The 20,827-nt window shown below is 40.2% G+C and overlaps 1 protein-coding gene across 19 annotated transcripts in view; it reads right to left on the bottom strand.

Annotated features, from left to right (window-relative positions):
* The window catches only part of NEB (nebulin), a 202,644-nt gene that overhangs the window by 101,057 nt on the left and 80,760 nt on the right, over positions 1–20,827 (bottom strand). For all 19 annotated transcript variants that reach the window (XM_054044614.1, XM_054044625.1, XM_054044624.1 and 16 more), the window contains 16 exons: positions 19,168–19,479; positions 14,203–14,406; positions 12,979–13,083; positions 12,765–12,872; positions 11,247–11,558; positions 10,306–10,509; positions 9,059–9,163; positions 8,845–8,952; positions 7,393–7,704; positions 5,708–5,911; positions 5,011–5,115; positions 4,079–4,186; positions 3,188–3,499; positions 1,894–2,097; positions 1,113–1,217; positions 348–455 (listed from right to left, as the gene is read on the bottom strand). In XM_054044614.1, the coding sequence (XP_053900589.1) occupies positions 348–455; positions 1,113–1,217; positions 1,894–2,097; positions 3,188–3,499; positions 4,079–4,186; positions 5,011–5,115; positions 5,708–5,911; positions 7,393–7,704; positions 8,845–8,952; positions 9,059–9,163; positions 10,306–10,509; positions 11,247–11,558; positions 12,765–12,872; positions 12,979–13,083; positions 14,203–14,406; positions 19,168–19,479 (2,916 nt within the window). The remainder of the gene's footprint in view (positions 1–347; positions 456–1,112; positions 1,218–1,893; positions 2,098–3,187; positions 3,500–4,078; positions 4,187–5,010; positions 5,116–5,707; positions 5,912–7,392; positions 7,705–8,844; positions 8,953–9,058; positions 9,164–10,305; positions 10,510–11,246; positions 11,559–12,764; positions 12,873–12,978; positions 13,084–14,202; positions 14,407–19,167; positions 19,480–20,827) is intronic.

Below are 20,827 nucleotides of genomic sequence, written 5' to 3'. Positions count from 1 at the left end.
ATTAAATTCTAATCTCAAAAAGTAGTAAATAGGTACTTTATATAATCTCACTATGGGCCTGATCCAACACCCATTGTACTCAATGGAAATACTTCAATGGGCATAGGACTAGGCTTTATATTATTTATTTTATCACTGCAATGTATATGTCTAAGGCATCCATCCCTGTAGATCTTGATATGGTCCTTTCTTTTCAGATGCAAGAAGCATGCACTATATTCATTGGATAGTAATAGAATCTATTGTACAATTTAAAAGCATTTACATAGAAAAATTATAGAGCACAAATTCTGAACTCTTTCCCATAAGAACCATGTCCCTGTAGATATAACAAAAAGGTTACTTACTTCACTGGCAATATTTCTGGATGCCTTGGCAGCCTGGATTGGAATGGCATCAACACGCAAGTCACAACCTCTCTTTTTCAATTCCTCCAAGGCTAATTTGTACAATTTCTATGAGAAAGGAAACCATTTATATTTTTATCTCATTAACCAGGTACTTTATACACTTCCCTTGTAGTTAAGCTTGTTACACATTTATATAACAAAACCCATTAAATCCCTAGAAAAAAAATGATTAATGTTCAAAATGAGTAAACCTGATTTAAATACGACCCATAGCTACCTGCCCTAGGTAGTAGGAAAATGCACATTTCCAACATCTTATTGTATAAGTCTGGCAGCAATAAGGGAGTGGAAAGCAGGGATGGTGGGAATCTACCTGAAGACCAAGAAATGAGGTGAAAGGTGTTCCCAGATGCGAAGTTTTACACTGTTGCAAATTCACGTTATTTCCTGAAAAACTTTTTTTCACAAGGACACTGGCAAAATGAAAGAGGGGAGTTTCCCGGTGTGCTATTTATACATGTCAAGGGTTTACCACAGGATAAGCTCCTAGTTTAATGCTGATAGTACTTTTGAAAATCAGAAGTCAGACACCAAGAAGATAATGTAAATTATAGCAAAAATCTGTCTCAAGTAACATTGCTGGCCACATGTGGGACTACACAGATGAGCAGCATTATCGTATTCATTGAAAAGCCAGAGACAACAAAACTGTACTGTCCAGAGGTCATTATTTCATCCTCTCAGCTTTTTACTTTTACCCACCTCACTGCAGTTTATTTGGTTGAGTTTTGCTAGCATGATTTCTGGAGTGTCAGGCATGACATGAATTGTAGTTTTGTCTTTGTCCCATGCTTCGGTGTATAAGCGCTAAGAAGGAAGACAGGGAGAGACTATTGTTATTATTTCTGAATAGAAATGAAAGGTAATTCAGTAGTAGCCTACAGTAACTAACTATCAATCAAATCTTGCCATCGTTACTCTGGCAAAATTCCTATTATAAGCAAAGGGAATATATCTGAGGAGAGCGGCGCATATTTGGCTCCAAATTTAGAAATTGATTACATCAGTTTACAATAATAAAAAAGGCTGAAGCAAACCTAAGATGTCTGATGAGCTATTGCAGCTGACTACACACATATGCCCAAGAAAAAGTGCACTGTCATATCCCGAATAATCTTAGTAACTTGATTCTTGCTTTACATGTCCCCATTTGTACTTAATAAGATAGGTCCTATGTACTGCTTTGCAAACATACTGTTTTATCTCAGGACATCAACATTACTTTGAATCACGTAGGGGTCGGCAATGTGTCCGTACACAGATATAAGTGTCCACGGTAAAAATGTTGAGGTCGGTGGTAATTTTTCAAGAAACGTTGAATGACTGAATGACATAACCCCCCAATGTCTGTCACTATGTACGGTAATTTTGTCAAGTGTCCATCGCGCAACATAGTGGTGCTGACCCCGAGATATTCCTAATTTTCTGTCTTTAATCATGAGTAGCACAGCACTGATGTGTTACTTATCAAATCATTACTCACCTTATTCATTGTCTCTGCATTATTCTTGGCCAAGACCATTTCTAGAGAATCTGTCACACTAGTAAATTTGAATGTGTCAGGAGGCTGACGGTATATTTTATCACTTAAGATCTCTCCAGCTTTCTTGGCTTTTTCAACATCCAGGGAACCAATTGGAACCCAACCAATGCCTCTCAGCCACTGGAGATCTGACTTGTAGTAATTCTGTTAACAAAATAAATACAAAAGAAATTCCTTAATTCACTTTTCCAGATTATCATCCCAGTACATTTTATCTAAATTTTATAACTACTGAACAACTAGCTAGCTGTGAGTAAAACATGCAGCATATGAAAAGGGAAAACAAAATAAAAGCTATAATATAGTAAAACCTGGATTTGGGCTAGAATTCAGGGGTGAAATACTGGTCCATTGAAGTAAATGGCAAAACTACCATTTCCTCCATAGAATGCATCATTGAAAAGCAATACCATACAGAAGAGCCATGTTTAGAACTCATCTCAAGTCTTTCTTTCTCAGGTTGACCTCCGAGACCCAAACAATGCTATCCAGCTACTCTAGTTATGTTTGATTTTTATCAATATGCTTTTTGCACATCTGTGCTTTCATCTTTTTACATACAACTCTCTTGGTCCCTATTCTCCACTCCAGCTACATTCCAGAATATTCTCTTTGTCTCCAGACTTTGTACCTTCCTCAATGCCACCCTTGCACAACCTGCCATTTACTACGTGTCATGCATATTTCTTTGACTCAGGCTCCTCTCCAGTTACAACATGGTTATTCTGACATTGCTTATTGTGGTTCACAATTTTAGCCCTAGTGATAGTACTGAAATGCATGAAGCTTGGCAATTTTGCTTTGCAAGAATCTGTATGAACATTTCCTTTGATATATTGATCCATATAGGTGCATTCTTTACCCGTTCCTCATTTCACTTCAAGGTCCAGGTTTGAATAAAACCAAAATCTCAAAGTAGTGTATCTTAGTTAAAAATCACTGCATTTCACCTGGATTAAAACCATGGGTAATTAAGAATTTCTCATAATTTCAATAATAAATCATAAATGGGGACAAATGTGCTTAAACTGGTCTTAAATTTGAACTAATTAAGGAGTCTTTTAATGGATTTAATCTAAGTTTCCATTTGTAACAAAACCTGTTACAATACTAGAATTGGTGTTTTATTGAGAACACTTGGCTCTGCTGTTATCAGTATGTGAAATCATTTTTCATCTAAGGTACAGTATCAAATACAGTCATCTTCTGGAACTGAAACAGAAAAGGTACTTACATCACTCTGTAGATCATAGGCCTTTCTAGCATGGATGACATCATTCTGATCTGGCAGACACGTCCACTGGTGAAGAGGATGTCTATAATCAATGTCACTGACCAGTTCCTGACATTTCTTTGCCAGCACAATCCCCAGCATATCCACTGGACTATTATACTTGGTCTTCCATTTCTCAAAATCCTTCTTATACTCCCTGTCACTCTGGATTTTGGCAACATGCATAGACCATACCATCTTGGGATCATCCTGTATGTTGCGGGCTCCTATGTGGTGGCCAAGCTGTTTGCGATACCCTTCCTTGTATTTGTACTGAAGGAAAAAGCAAAATATAATGTTCCGTTAATTAATAATGTTGTGACTATTAATTTTAAATAGTTCTAACAAGAAACTTTCCAAAAATTATTTATAAACTATAGTTATCATGATGCTTTCAAGGTATTTTATCAAAGTGGTGTCATAGGTTTGCATTCTAGGCAACCGGATTGTGAATTAGAACTTTAAATGGGATAGACATTCTGGGATTTAAGAATTATTAAACTTACTTTTTGTAATGTTAAAGAGAAATAATTGTGATATGCATGAACTATGGGTTTTTTTTAACAATTAAAGATTTAATTAATGAAATAGGTCTTTTTTTTGCCTAAAATTATGTACTACAACAGACTTTTATCTATGCCATGCACGTGAAGTAGAATCTCTTAGTATTTTCATTTGTAATTATTTTTATTTTACAATTTAAATGTTTAAATATATGCACTACAGCTTTACAACATGTAAACCACATCTTAATTGTTTAATCAAACCTCCTATTGCAGAATTTACATATGGAATTTACAGAATGCAAAGGTCCCATGTAAGTATGTAGAGAAATAAAGAGCAGTTTCTTACATCACTGGCAATATCTCTGGATGCTTTGGCAGTCTTGATGGGAATAGCATCAATTCGCAAGTCATAGCCTCTCTTCTTTGCCTCTTCCATGGCTAGTTTATATAGACTCTATGAAAAGAACTAAACAGAGTTAAATTCTCATAACTGGACTATGCATGTTGCCTTCTCTGCAAAACAGTTAGCTCAGACAACAACAAGATGAATTATCATACGATCTATTCAGATCTAACAATCTAATTTTCTTAACAGAAAGAGCCAGATCATCATTGGGTGTAAATTTAGATCAGCTGAGGATCTGGGCCAAAGAGTCTAGCTAATGGTTGTACTATTTGTCTATCTTCTTTTTTAACTGATGTAGAATAAAATACAATTTTACAGACCACACTTGTAGTGACAACTTCTCCACTGTAAATGGACCAAATCTTACTTTCCAAAACAACCGCCTATTGATGCTTATATATTTGCCCCTTACTTACACTGATCAGAAGGACTTTAGCTCTTAAGAATCAAGTTAGAAATGATTTGTTTGATGTTTTCAAATACAGGATGAATTTCACAACTTTTTAGCACTAGTACCTTTAACAGGAGGAACCTCAGCAATTCACTGGAGAACCATTTTTGGACCCTTAGCTCATACTGATGATCACTTAACAAGAGATTCATCTCTTTGAAGTCAATGGGACTCTTCTCAAAAAAGTGTTCACCAACATGAATAAAGGTTCCACAATCAAGCCCGAAGACTACTATACTGGAATATGGAAATCGTTTTGATGTTGACTTTTTAGCAGGTCAATGTTATGGGATAAGTCAGGAAACTTAGAGTAAATATTTATTTCAAGTTTGTTAAAATATATTTTGGCCAAGCCAATGACACAGCATGATTCCACTTAGATTGTTATTACACTCATGACACAAACTGTGCTTTTGCTCACCTGACTGTAGTTGAGCTTGTTCTGTCTTGCCAACGTAATCTCTGGTGTGTCAGGCATCATGTGGATTTGAGACTTGTCTTTATCCCAGGCTTCAGTGTATAAATGCTGCAAATGAAATAACAAACCAACAACAATAAACAATATAATGATCAACATATGAAGCCCTCATAAAACATAATAAAGTATTTTAAGAACATTATTTCAAGTAATGCCTACAAATCATATAATATCTATATTCACACTAACCTCTTTCCAGGCCAAGATTCTGAAAGGACTTCAATTTCAAAAACATGTGCTTAAGTTGCAAGATTTCCACTGGAAAATACTCCTGCTCTTGCTTATTTTGCACTCCCTCTGTGCATAGGGACTAATAAAAACCTCAGTAAAGTCAATTGAAAGATTCACATTGACATTAATGAGCTTTGAATCAGGTCCACAAAGTGTAGGCAAGCATTGAGGCCCTGAATACTACGACAAATTATTTTAACGTGTGGACATTTTCAGAGATAACTAGTTCCCAGCTATTTTACAAATTGCTACAATATGTGTCTGGAACTATAAATAATTGATCACTATAGCCTCGGTCTAATACATATTTGGTAATGTAATTTGGGTCTAATACATATAATTACAAATGTAATTTGTTATCTTTAACAGTTTGCAGCACTAGTACCTTTCTCAGAAGGCTAGGACTCACCTTATTCATTGTTTCTGCATTATGCTTGGCCAAGACCATTTCTAAAGAATCCGTTACACTAGTAAATTTTAATTTGTCTGGTGGCTGACGATATATATTGTCACTAAGGATCTCTCCAGCCTTCTTCACTTTTTCAACATCCAGGGAACCAATTGGGACCCAACCGATGCCCCTCAACCATTGAAGATCTGACTTGTAGCAATTCTATTAACAGTAAATACAGAGATAACTATTTAGTTAACATATCCAGTTAAACATCCCAGTACATCTCATGCAGGGACTGTGCAAGCCCTGTGCACTGAAATAAACCCCTCCTCCCTCTCTGCACTGGCTCTTAGCCAGCCAGCTATAATCTTTCCCCTCAGTTTAGATGTATATTGCCTCCCCATCTTTCTCAGGTATCCTCCATCCTACCACCTGTCAGGAAAAGCCTGAGAGAAAATATCGGCTTTTCACTATGTACGGAAGGTCAACTGTCTTGGATCAATAAGGCCATAAGTTCCAGAGCTGAGGGACTTCCAGTCAGAACACCCTCACTCAGACATCCAAATTTACAGCGGTGAGCTCAGGAGCCTTAGCTGAGCTGGAAGTATGAAACCTTCCCATAAGTTTCATCAAGAAGCCACTCCATAGACACTACTGTGGGCATGGCTCACTTTCCCCTCAAGTGGGTTTAAGATCCAATCAATCGGCATGACTCATACACCCACTGACTGTGACCCTGACTTTATACAGCCAAAGAGAAAATAATCATGGAACAGCACTTTGTGATGGGGACCAGGTGTGGCGTTCCCTGTCAGAGCGTCTTTTTAGCCTGTCTCAGGGCACAATAGAACTACTGAACCACCGTTCCAGAGGTTTCAGATCCTCTGCACCCACCAAAAGGGAAAGTTATTATGCTGAAAGCATCATTTACTATGCATCTGCAATCACTGATATATAAGGCTCCGTGTTGGTCAAGGAGGTCACCTCCATGACCTCCATGACTTCTGCAGCAACCCCATGTGACTGGCCCAGGAGCTGTCTGAGCAGTTCGGGCAGTCCCCAGGTCAGTTGCACTGGCTGCTGCTGGGGCAGTCTCGGGGCCCCCCAGCAGCAGGAGTTTGGGTGTGGGAGGGCTCAGGGCTTGGGGCCGCTGCTTACCTGGGGGGGGGGGTCCTCTCCCTCATCTCCCCTAGCTCCACATGCTGTCTCTGCCAGCAGCCAGGCACCGCCCCCACAGCTCCCATTGGCCGTGGTTCTGAGCCAATGGGAGCTGCAGAACTGGGGCTTGGGGCGGAGCGGAAGGAGCATGTGGAGCTCTAAGGAGCTGGGTAAGGAGCCTGACCCAGCTCCCCCCTCCCTCCCGCAGCACCTGCATCCCCCCTGGGCTGCGACTCCCCGTCCCAGCACCTGACTCGCCCCCAAACACCTGTGCCCCCCTCCCCAGAACCCACAGCGCCCTCCCAGGCCCTGCCCCCCCTCCCCAGCACCCACAGTGCTTTCCCGGGCTGCACCCCCCTCACCACAAGTCTCCCCCCCCCAGTTTTAGTCAGGGGTATTTTTAGTAAAAAAGTCATGGACAGGTCACCAGCAGTAAACAAAAATTTACGGTCTGTGACCTGTCCATGACTTTTATTAAAAATACCTGTGACTAAAACGTAGCCTTACTGATACAACTGGGAGCTCTCTCATTCAGTACTTACGTCACTCTGTAGCTCATAGGCCTTTCTAGCATGGATGACATCATTCTGGTCTGGCAGACATGTCCACTGGTGCAGAGGATGTCTATAATCAACGTCACTAACCAGTTCCTGACATTTCTTGGCCAGCACGATTCCCAGCATATCCACTGGACTATTATACTTGGTCTTCCATTTCTCAAAATCTTTCTTGTATTCCCTGTCACTCTGGATCTTGGCTACATGCATAGACCACATCATCTTGGGATCATCCTGGATGTTGCGGGCTCCCACATGGTGGCCTAGCTGCTTGCGATACCCTTCTTTGTATTTGTACTGTAGGCAAAAAAATAAAGTTCAACAAATTTCAGGTTTCTTGTTAAGAAAATATCCCATAGCAATTCTCGAGTCTTCATGGTTAGTGGAAAGTTTGGACGCTTTTATGTGAATATGTGTCACTTCATAAAGTATTATTTCTGAGTGCTAAAGCACTCATATGACACCTAGAACATAGGAAAAGGCTTAGACACAAGAGTCCCTTAAATATGCAAATACAGTAACTCCTCACTTAACGTTGTAGTTATGTTCCTGAAAAATGCGACTTTAAGCGAAACGATGTTAAGCGAATCCAATTTCCCCATAAGAATTAATGTAGATGAGGGGGGTAGGTTCCAGGGAATTTTTTTTCACCAGATAAAAGACTATCTATCTATATACATATATATATATATACACACACACACACACACACACACACACACACACACAGAGTAAATTTTAAACAAACAATTTAATACTGGTACACAGTGATGATGATTGTGAAGCTTGGTTGAGGTGGAGGAGTCAGAGGGTAGGATGTTTCCCTTACTGCTAAATGATGAACTAGCAATTGGCTGAGCCCTCAAGGGTTAACTCTCTCACTCTACAAGGCAGCAGGAATGGAGGGAGAGATGCGCATTCCCCCTGTAAGTACACTGCCTTGTTAATTAGATCATCTTGCTGAGACCACAGCTGCTGCAAGCTCCCTCCGTCCTGAGCCCTGGTGTGTCCCCCCTGCACTATGGAAGATGGGGTAAGCGGGGTGCAGGAGTGGGGGGAAGGGGGACACACGGACATTAGATAACACCTCAACAGAAAGATTAATTCATCTAAAAATATTGACTAGCAGTTATTATTAAATAAGAGAAATTAGTTAGAATTAAAACTAGACAGGATAACTTCATTTGTCACACCCCTCCAGCCATCGAACAGAGATCCTCAAATTGACAACAGACACCGGGAATGTAATCTTGCCACAGATAAAGTAAGAACAGGCCTACAGGAACAATACAAAAGATTTTATTCCAGGTGTACTCCTATTGATTGTTCAGAAAGAGTTTTGCTTGATACATGATTGTGTTGATGGAGCATGCCTTTAACTGCTCACTATGAACTTGAGACCTCAAAGTGTGAGGAGAAGGGTCTGAATTTACTTACCTCACTTGCAATATCTCGGGAGGCTTTAGCTGCCCTGATTGGAATGGCATCTATCCGTAGGTCATAGCCTTTCTTTTTGTCCTCTTCCATTGCAAGTCTGTACAGTTTCTAAAATCATAACAAATATTCATTACATTTCAGAAATAATGCACTCTCTTTTCATCTAAATATTCTCACATGCTGCCTTTTAATTTTTAAGCAAGGCATCACCTACCTCACTGTAATTCAATTTGTTCTGCTGCGCCAATACAATATCAGGGGTATCTGGCATCACGTGGATACTAGTTTTGTCTTTATTCCAAGCTTCTGTATATGAGCGCTGAAAAGCAAACAGCAAATATACTAAGATGTTGGAATCATGAAGACCTCAATCATTAAAATGATAAAATATAATTCTGACTAAATATGCGTGATCCAGATGAGTAATCCTAAGAGTTTCATGCAGCCCAGAACAACTGTAACTAAAACTAAAATAACAATAAAAGTTCTCTTGTTTGCATAGACCTGGAGACCCACTGCAAATTACAGTATTTTACTTATTAATGGATAAATGTCAGATACTGAGACCCTCACTCACATTGCGTAGTATCTTGCTACACAAGACCGCACAATGATTTCAGTAGGATTTTTGAATGATGTACCATTCGACAGGTGAAATACTGGCTCTACTCTAGTCAACTGGAATTTTGCTTCAAAGGGGCAAAGATATCACCCCACATGGTTAATCAAGTTTGAGTCACAGCAAATACAGCAAGTGTTGCACGTCACCGAATGCAATTTTTCCATTATCTTTGTCAATGATGGTTCCGCTTCAACTATTTAATACTTCATAATTTTCTGGCAAATAATGGATTAGATATTTTGGAAGTATAATTAAGTCTTACTAATATGGCAATTCACTACAACCTCTGCCACTAATTCAGAAGGATTAGAGGTAAGGGTCTGGATACTATGTTTTGTGAAGTTCAAAAAATGCAAATTAGCAAAGAGATATACAATAATGAGATGTTTTGGGGCAACAATTCACATGAGATATGTATGAATATCTTTCTTAGGTATAACTGGCCAGTTTTCTTCACAATCATGATAAATCATGATAAATACTCAAAAAAGAAATACACAACCTAGCTCTTTACACTGAGAAATTATTTTATAACATAAAAAAAAATCTCAAAGCATACAACCAAACTCTTGGTAAAATCTTTTTCATGTTTCTGATTATAAACATAAGCAATTATTAAATATATATTTTTAAAATATACTTTAGCTATGTGCTAGACACTCAAAATACAAAACAAAAGTACTCTGGTATAATGGAAGTAAATCCTTGACATTCAATGAAAAGGCTCTAGTATTGTAATGCAAACTTCTTTATTTTCCTTAAAAAACAAAAAACAAAACATTAGCATTGGGAAAAATCATCTCATTTTAATTCTAGTTGCAAATAAATAGAAAACTCACTTGATTCATAATTTCAGAATTGTGCTTTGCCAGGACCATTGGCAGAGAATCAAGCAGGCTATTAAATTTGATTGTGTCTGGGTGTTGCCGGTAGGTATGGTCACTCAGGATGTGGGCTGCTCTCTTATTCTTCTCATCCTCCAGAGAGCCAATTGGGGACCAGCCAATGCCTTTCATCCAGTGAAGATCTGACTTATATACAACCTGAAATTAAAGAGGAAGGCAAGAAAGTTTACTATTTTAGTTAGACAACATGAACATTTTTTTTCTCCAATGCAAAGCAGCACCAATTAAAGAGATTCTCGCTGATTAATCAATATCATATGATGACAGAGGTCATTACCTCACAGCCCTCTGACAGGGCTAGTTCAACACTGACAGATTCTGAATTCTGCCTACACCATTACTCCACAAAAATCTTGCTCCACCTATTGGAAGTTCTGTTTCAGTCAGGGCGGAGATTAATCTAAAACTGGCATGGAGATAACCCAGACACTCGTGATGCATTTTGATAATTACAGCTATTTCTTTTCCTCTCTCAGATATCAGAGATAAGAAGGACCTCAAGCTTTGGACACGTCACTTGTACAAACAAACAGTATATATTTACAAACATGAAACTCAGATGCTTTTACTCTCTCCCTGATCTACAGAGAGTTCAAATCCACTGCAGAAAATCTAACTCCAAAGTGCACAAGAGGAGATCCGTACTTAGGATGCAAAAGGAAGGCTACATGCTGCAAACTGTGAACTAATTAACCTGTGGAATGGTATTGGCAGCATTCTGAAAATACCCACCTATCCCGTGTGTTGCAGCAAAGGTCCTTGCAGGAAAAAGAGTTCAGAAATGGAGGCCTTTAAATACATTTTTTACATAGGATGAAAAAACATAATTAATAAAACGCTTCAGTTTTCACAAAGCTGGTAAAAGTAGGACTTACATCACTCTGAAGATCATAAGTTTTCCTGGCATGTACAACATCGTTCTGGTCTGGCAAACATGTCCACTGGTGCAGAGGATGTCTATAATCAACTTCACTAACCAGTTCCTGACACTTCTTGGCAAGTACAATTCCCAGCATATCCACAGGAGTATTATACTTGGTCTTCCATTTCTCAAAATCTTTCTTGTATTCCCTGTCACTCTGGATCTTGGCTACATGCATAGACCACACCATCTTAGGATCATCCTGGATGTTGCGGGCTCCCACATGGTGGCCTAGCTGCTTGCGATACCCTTCTTTGTATTTGTACTGTAGGTTAAAAAAAAAAAAGTTCAATTAGTTTCAGGGGGATTTGTTAAGGAAACAACCTATAATCCTATAGCAACTCCCTGGAGGACTTTTTCATAAGCTGAGACTGTGGAGGCTTTTATATGAAGAAATGTTCTGTTCATAGAGTGTGGGATCTGAGTGCTAAAGCAATCGTAGGGCTCTCTGCATAAAAAGAGGTTTAGACACAAGAGTTCCTTAAACATGTAAGTAATAAGATGTCTTTGTGCCTAGGTCTGGTCGCCTATATACCATTGGAATGTTTCAAGAGAAAAACTACAGCTTCCTCTGCTTGAGACATTGTAGCCAAGCTATTTCTTATTCCTTGGTCTGGCTCCCCAGAGGTCAGAATTCAGTTTCTCTCTCTGAAGTGCCCATCAGTAATTTTCTCAGCTAACAGTCTCCACCTGGTTATAGTGGTCTTAAACACAATGTGTTTTAAGGGCAATTTTGCAGAAACAACAAGAAAATCATAAAATATAACAGATAAAATAAAATATGCCTAGCAAATGTAATAGAAAACATTGTTAAACTGATACTGAATTTGGTTACTAAGAATCAAAATAGAAAATAGACCTTCAACATATCACAGTATTAACTTAGCTTGACAGTCTCCAAGAAAAAAAGTTTTCCCTTTGACTGCAGATAAACTATTGGATTATGATCATAAACATCTGATATTTTCTACTAGCATTTGGACTAAATTCCTGTCCAAGAGGGTTAATGCCTTTGTATGAAGTCTAATGATTAACAAGGCCAAACACATTTGTTTTCAAATACCAATTTCAATTAAGTGGGTATGTTACTGGGAAAGGTCTGACTGGCAGCAAGGGTAGGTTACACTGCAAGAAAAAGATTAATGTAGCTAAAAACATTGAGTCGCAATTATAAAATAAGAGAGACAGTTAGAATTAAAACTGGACAGGATGACTTCATTTGTCACACCCCTGAAACCATCAAACAGAGATCCTCAAATTGACAATAGATACTGGGAGTGGATGGTTGCCACAGATAAAGTAAGAACAGGCCTACAGGAACAATACAGAAGATTTGAGTCTAGTTGCACTCCTACTTATTGCTTGGAAAGTGTGCTGCTTGATACATGATTGTGTTGATGGATTTTGCCCTTAACTATTCATTACCATGTTGAGACATCTGAAACCGAGGGAAGTGTCCAAATTTACTTACCTCACTTGCAATATCTCGGGAGGCTTTAGCTGCCCTGATTGGAATGGCATCTATCCGTAGGTCATAGCCTTTCTTTTTGTCCTCTTCCATTGCAAGTCTGTACAGTTTCTAAAATCATAACAAATATTCATTACATTTCAGAAATAATGCATTTTCTTTTCATCTAAATATTCTCACATACTGCCCTTTAATTTTTAAGCAAGGCATCACCTACCTCACTGTAATTCAATTTGTTCTGCTGCGCCAATACAATATCAGGGGTATCTGGCATCACGTGGATACTAGTTTTGTCTTTATTCCAAGCTTCTGTATATGAGCGCTGAAAAGCAAACAGCAAATTCAATAGGATGTTGGAATCATGAAGACCTCAGATCATTGAAATGGTAAGATATAATTTTGGCTAAATAAAGCATGATCCAGATCATCAATCCTAAGAGTTTCATGCAGACTGGAACAATAGTAACTAAAACAAACAACAGAAATTCTCTTGTTCGCACTGACCTGGAGACCCACTGCAAATTACAGGATTTTACTTATTAATGAATAAATGTCAGATACTGAGACCCTCAGTCATGTTCCGTAGTATCTTGCTTTTCAAGTCCACTCAGTGATTTTGGTGATATTTCTGAGCAACATTCTACTTGACAGGTGAAATCCTGGCTCTCTTGAAGTCAAAGAGAATCTTGCAATTGACTTTGATGGGCCAAAATTTCACCCAGAATGACTAATTTAGTTTAAATCACAGTAAATTAAGCAAGTTCTAAACATCACCAAATGCAATTTTTCAGTTATCTTTGACAATCATAGTTCATCTTTAATGATTTAATATTCATAATTTGCTGACAAATAATCTAAGTAATTTTGGATATGTATTTAAGTTTTACTAATATGGCAATTTACTACAACGTCTGCCATTAGATCAGAGAGATTGGAGGTGACATTATGGGTACTATGTTTTGTGAAGGAAAAGAAATGCAAATTAGCAAAGATATATTAAATCATGATATGTTTTTGGGTAACAATTCACTTGAGTTGTATATGAATATCTTTCTTAGCTATAACTGGCCAGTTGCTTGCACAATAATTGAAAAGGAAATACACCGTTTATCTCTTTACAGTGAGGAATTATTTTATAACACCATAAATAACATGTAAAAACATACAACCAAATCTTGGTAAATTACTTTCAGATGTTTGTGATTTTATACATATATAGCTACAAAATATACTTTTAAAATATACTTTAGCTATGTGCTAGAAACTTAAAATACAAAAGTACTCCGTTATAATGGAAATAAACCCTTGACATTTAATTAAAAGACTGTAGTATTGCAATGCAAACGTCTGTATTTTCCTTAGAAACCAAAAAGCAAATCATTAGCATCCAGAAAAATCATCTCATTTTAATTCTAATTGCAAATAAATAGAAAAAAACTACCTGGTTCATAATTTCAGAATTGTGCTTTGCCAGAACCATTGGTAGAGAATCAAGCAGGCTATTAAATTTGATCGTATCTGGGTGTTGCCGGTAGGTATGGTCACTCAGGATGTGGGCTGCTCTCTTATTCTTCTCATCCTCCAGAGAGCCAATTGGGGACCAGCCAATGCCTTTCATCCACTGAAGATCTGACTTATATAAAAGCTGAAAAAACAGATGAAAACAAGATAGTTCACTATTAGACAACATGAACATTTTTTTCTCCAAAGAAAAGCAGCAACACTAAAGAGTCTTGATCTTTAATCAATATCATATGATGACAGAGGTATTCATCTTGCAGCCTTCTAACAGGCTAGTTCAACACTGACAGACTCTGAAATCCAAGGTGGATTCTACATACTTCAGTTACCACACAAAAATCTTAATGCACCCCCTGTAAGTTCTGACTCCGTAAGGGTGGAGATTCATCTATTTTGCATTTTGGGAATTAACAGCCATTTCTTTTCTTCCACAAAATGTCACAGGTGAAGAGGCACTTCCTACCCCCTTAAGCTCTGGACATGTCACTTAAACAGCCAAAATAGTAAATATTATAAATATTAAATGGTAAAATATAGTAAATATTAAATAGTTTTAATATAATAGTAAATATTAAAAATAAAGACAATCTTTGCTATTAAAAATAGTAAAGATTGTCTTTCCTCACTCTGCTCAATGGAGAGTTGAAATCCACTCCAGAAAACGTAACTTAACTCCAAAGTGCACAAGAGAAGATCCATACTTAGTAAGGCTGCAAACAGAAAGCTGCTTGTTACTAATTGTGAGCTAATTAAGGCATCACTTCTATTGTCACTGTTCTGAAAATACCCATGATGTGGCAATTTCCTACAATCACCTTGCAAGACCTTTTTGTATTTAATGTATGTATTAGTGTGGGTTGGGATTGTCTGTAACCTCTCTGTAGGGGAGATATGAGGAATGTCAGACCTGAGAATACAAAAGACTGTACTGCAAATGTGCCAGACATTCAGTGACTTTTGGGACAATAGGTGTTAAGTGGATTTCCTGTGGGGAGGTTAAGGCAAATTTTCCAACTTTAGTTATGCAATTTGAAGCTGCGCCCTGAGGACGGGTGTGGGGGAAGGGCGGTTGGTCTGTTGTTTACCTGTTCTGGAGCCTGGAGATCAAAGATCCAAGCTGCACAAACAAACAGCTGAACTGCCCAGCCTGGGTTCTGATTATGGACATAATGTGGAGATTAATTTGTAACCCTGGAGAAAACCCAGTTGTGGGTTTTGAAGGACTGGAACCTACCAGACCCCTGGGCTGGCTTTAGGGGTTCGCTATGGTAAGTGTTTAGCATGCATAGAGGTTCTTTTATTGTTTTAATTTAGTTTTCTTTGTAATGCTCTTACTTTATGAGCAAATTTGCTTGCTTGGAAAGAGCTGCGTGGTAACTTATAACTGTAGGCAATACAATGGTCAGAGCCCTGGGAGAGAAAAGAAAGCGCAGGAGCTAGCCTTTCTAAGCAATCTGTCTTGTTGGGCATATAGGCATGTGGTAATGGTCCTCCCTACACACACCCACATCGTATATCATTTGAACGTATACTGGGAGCTGTGGGCGGCCGTGCAAATGTAAACAAACAGTCTGGCAGCCCGCCAGCAGATTACCCTGATGGGCTGCGTGTGCCCACGGGCTGCAGGTTGCCCACCACTGCTGTAGAGTCTTTTGGGGAAGTCCAAGACCAATATTACCATGGAGGGTAATGTATGGACTAAGCCATCTATGATGAGGGACCCCAAACTGGAATTTCCCTGCCTGGGAACCAGTCTTGATCCTTCCATCTGGCAGTGATAAGATCTATAGAAAGATTTGAAGGATCTCAGAGGAGAGACAACTTCTTCCTCTTCTGAGCCTGAAGAAGGTAACACAGGGTAGGGGGAGCTGTTCCCATAGATGTTCTCAGTGGTCTAGGTAGGGAAGACACACAAGGGTCAGTAGAAGATACAGGTTAGAGTGGCCGAAAAGCTGATGCTGGCATAAATATTGTGTGTGTCATTGGTTCCAAATGCATCAGCAGAGCTGACTGCAACATCAGTTCTCGTTACATTGTCAGTGCTGGTTGCATCATCGATTCCAAGTGAGATGTCAGTGCCAGGTGCATCAGCGAAGTCGACTGTGTAATCGGTGTCGGATGTGTAGTCATTATCAGTTGAGGAGATACTGAAACTAGCTGAAATAGAGGAGAGTCAGGCAGCGAAAAACAAAGAAAGTCCCTTGCTGCTAGGAAAGCCTGAGGAGTAGAAGGTACCTCCGTTGATTATATTAGTGCGGATGGTGCCAGAGGATCCAGTGGAGCTGAAGAACACTTAGAAGGACCCAGCATGGGTGAATTCGCTGGTCTCCACAGCTCCATTGAGCTGGAGGCAAGAGTGCTACCTTTGACATGACCAGTAAGCACTTTGATTTGTGAGGCTTCAAACCAGTACCACAGGACCTACCGGATGATTGTCTGGGAGAAGACCAAGACTTAGAGGACTTGTCAAAGTATGAATGTTTAGAATGCTTCGATCCACACAGAGAAGGTGAAGCAAGATGTTTGCTCCCAGACTTACATCTGCAGTCAGAAGAAGCTGAAGGAGCGCTCCAAGTTGATCCAGAGTCCCCTTGGTCACCACTGGGACTCTGCTCATGCAAAGGTTGCATCATTAAGATGACAGTTTCTCTGCTTTTTAGTGCAGATAGGAAAAGAGGTAAAAATAGGACATTTGTCCCTCACACATCCCTCACCCACACAAATCAAATAACTCTTGTACCAATCCATGACAGGGATAACAGTGCTGCATGTGGCACATTTGTTTAAAATCTGGGCTTTTTTTCCCATAGTAAATCCTACAGTTACTAATAAAATTGTAGCTAAAATAACTACACTATTTTATACTATACTGCACTGTACTCTATAATTATAAAAGCTATATATATAGAAAAGTATAAGAAAGATGACTGACCAAAGCTAAAGCTACAGGGAGATCCAATTTCCGCCACAGGTGGTGAGAAGGAATTGAGAAGGAGGCGGTGAACACACCCCTTGTATGCCCTCACCTGAAAGCACAAGGAGAACAGGGGTGCATGCGACACCTAGTGATACTGCTGGCAAAAAAATCTCCAACTCGAGTGCACTACAGTGAAATATATAAATGCACTGTCACCTGAAGGAGAATGAGATGACTGGTGGACACCCTGTGCCTTCATGAACATTTTTTCTAAACAAAGCATCCGACAAGCTATCACTTATAAAATTCCTCTGTGGAATACACCTGCAAGTCTAGAAGCACATCCAACACAACACTCCTTCTTGCTAGAGGCTTTTCCAATAGTGAAGTAAACAGTCTATCATCAGTAGAGGTGTTGAGGAAACCCAAGGCTAGTACAGTTCTCAAGAGGAAGCAGACACAAGGATGCTTCTGCATGCTGTATGTGCCAATATGGCTTTTGGGAATCTTGGTGCCAAAGGAGCCATAGTAATTAGGTCATCTGATACAGATGTTTTGGACTTTGCTGTTCAATACATTCCAAAAATGGAACAAGTACATAACATGTGGCTTGAAAGAGGCACCATTACCAGCACAACTGACAAGTGTTGCTTCATATACATTCATGCAATCTGTGACACACTCATTCCTGACGTCTGCAACGTACTACCTGCTATACATGCATTAAGAGGCTTGGACTCTCTGTTGCTGCTATTTGGTATTTGGAAACATCCATGTTCTATGTTGTCAAAACAAAGGGACCTTACTGTTTCAGAGATCTTGTCAGATTGAGACAGAATGAAGGACAAGCCACAATTTCTGCAGCAAGCAAGTTGGTAGCAGTGTGGTATGGCCAGAGAAAGAAAGAAAAAGGACACCCACAGAGACCTGATCTGTTTGTGCCTCAGTCTAGCCATCAAAAAGGATAAGTCACTGACCAGACTTCCACCACGGGAGGAAAGTTTTGAAGAGCATGTCAAACTAAGATTTGGATGCCTTTGCATATCGGTAAACCAGATATTGGATCACCATTGCAACATGGATGGAAAAATGAAGATGATCAACTACTTCCTATATTGTTCAAGAATCCAGTGGCATCTGAACTTCTACAAGACCTTATTTGTGTACATGCCAGTAGTGGTTACTGAACAATCAACTGTGTCTGTAATCAGAATAAATTTCCCTGCACAGAACCGTGTCCATGCCAAGGCAGTGAAACTATGGTAACCCACACACTCTCAGCAGAGATCATACTAATGAACAAGAGGATAATAATGATGTTGAGTGGAAATGTCTCTAGTGCTACTATATTTCAATTACACCTGTAAAAAATTATTGTTAAATTTTGTTTTACCGTTTAGGTTGTTGTGAAAAAATCCAACTTTGTCTTGAAATAATGCACGCAGTCATAAAATAACAGAAAAAATGCAAATATTTCAAAATATTTAATCTTAACATGTTGATGGTGTCACTGTTTATTCTATGGTAACACCACCACTTAACAGCTCCACATCATTCCTCACCTTAAATTAAACATAAAAGTATTTCAAATTATGTATGATGTGCATGGGATAGAGATGATAACTTAAGTCAACCAAGTCGGTGGTGTCTGCCACATGCCTAATATCACAGTGTAGGAAGAGAGGCCCTGTCAGGAGAGCCTGAGATGCAGATTTCCATCCAAGAGAGGTGACGGCTGGGAGCCAGAAGCCTAAAGTGGCTGCCCCCTTGCTGGACCATGGAGGGGGAATACACGTGCAATTGACCTGAAACTGTGACAACCCACCAACCTAGTATGCAGCAGAAAAGGTCCTTGAAGGATAAGAGAGTCCAGAAATGCAGCCCTTAAATATGTTTTGTGACAGGTCAGCAAAGACATATTTAATAAAACACTTCAGTTTTCACAAAGCTGGTAAAAGTAGGACTTACATCACTCTGAAGATCGTAAGATTTCCTGGCATGTACAATATCATTCTTGTCTGGCAGACATGTCCACTGGTGCAGAGGATGTCTATAATCAACTTCACTAACCAGTTCCTGACATTTCTTGGCCAGCACAATTCCCAACATATCCACAGGAGTATTATACTTGGTCTTCCATTTCTCAAAATCTTTCTTGTATTCCCTGTCACTCTGGATCTTGGCTACATGCATAGACCACACCATCTTCGGATCATCCTGGATGTTGCGGGCTCCCACATGGTGGCCCAGCTGTTTGCGGTACCCTTCTTTGTATTTGTACTGTAGGCAAAAAAAAAAGTTCAATTAGTTTCAGGGGGATTTTAAAAAAAAATATCCTATAATCCTATAGCAATTCCCTGGAGGACTTCATCATCATCCGTGAAAGAGCCGCCAATCAATGTCCCTGGCAGGCTGTGGCATCAGGATGGAATACAGACTGGCTCACTGGGCACCTCACCCTCCATAGGTGGTAGGAGGTCCCACCACTTGGTGTCAAGGTGGGACTTGATGGTCAGGAAATGAAGGGGGTGGAGCATGAGCGGATATAGCTGTTTCCTAGGCGCAGTTTGGAAGCAGACCGGCGGCAGGTCATGCAGCCAGCTTGGGTGGTGTGGAGGTGGCAGCCAGGGGCTTGCAGGGCAGGGGCCCTATGGTGAAGTCCAGAGGTGAGGGGTGGGCAGGAGTACCCTACTACAGGTCCCACTTGAGGGAAGCCTGAGAGGTGGGTGGTAAGGCTGCCCTCATCTCTTGGAGAATGCACCAGGGGACACGCAAGGTGGAGAGCCCCATGCACCAGCGGATCCACCCAGTGCCCCAGTCATAGTCCAGGAGGTTTCCGATCCTGGTGGCACCTGCCAGAACCAACCTCCGGTAAACCATGGGGGACTCTGCCACCTGAACACTGAGCTGGGGGTTGTCTATCAGGGGTTCCATGAGAAGATCTTTTCCCTCAGAGGCCACCATGGACCTGGTCACAGAGATCAGCTTCCTGGTCCACAGGAGGTCCTGGTAGAAAACCAGCAGCTCAGGAGAGGTCCCATGGAAGATCCATTGGATGGAGGTAAAAGAGCTGCTAGTCATAATGGAGCCCTTGGAGCCAATAGGAAAAGATGTGCGCCAGCGCACTCCACGCCAAACTACCTCCACCATGAAGGAGTTTCTGCAGGACCTGGAGGCGGAGGACATGGATCTGACTGCACAGACAGAGCCGACCCTGTCTGCCCTCCTCCAGGGGAAGACTCAGAACCTCCCAGTGCAGCCCCGGCCAGAAGAACTCCAGAATTAGCTTCTGGAGGCGGATCAGGATACCCGGGGGTGAGCTCAGGCTGCTGAACCAGTGCCAGTGCATGGACAGGACCAGCTGGTTAACCACCAGTGCCCTCCCCTGGAGGGAAAGCCATCGGAGCAGTCCCATCCAGCTCCGCGCCCGCTCAGCCATCCAGCCCTCCAAATCATGCCAGGTTACACGGCAACAAAGAGATTAATTCATTTAAAACATTGAGTAGAAATTATTGTCAAACAAGAAATAGTAGTTAGCCTCAAAACTGGAAAAGATTACTTCATTTGCCATACCCCTCAAACCATCAAACAGAGATCCTCAGACAACAGATATTGGGAGTGGAAGCTA

This window comes from Malaclemys terrapin, chromosome 11 (assembly GCF_027887155.1).
Source record: "Malaclemys terrapin pileata isolate rMalTer1 chromosome 11, rMalTer1.hap1, whole genome shotgun sequence".
In the NCBI taxonomy this organism is placed as follows: domain Eukaryota; kingdom Metazoa; phylum Chordata; order Testudines; family Emydidae; genus Malaclemys; species Malaclemys terrapin.
The sequence above is the reverse complement of the archived record's forward strand: the minus strand, read 5'-3'. Positions and strand labels throughout refer to the sequence as shown.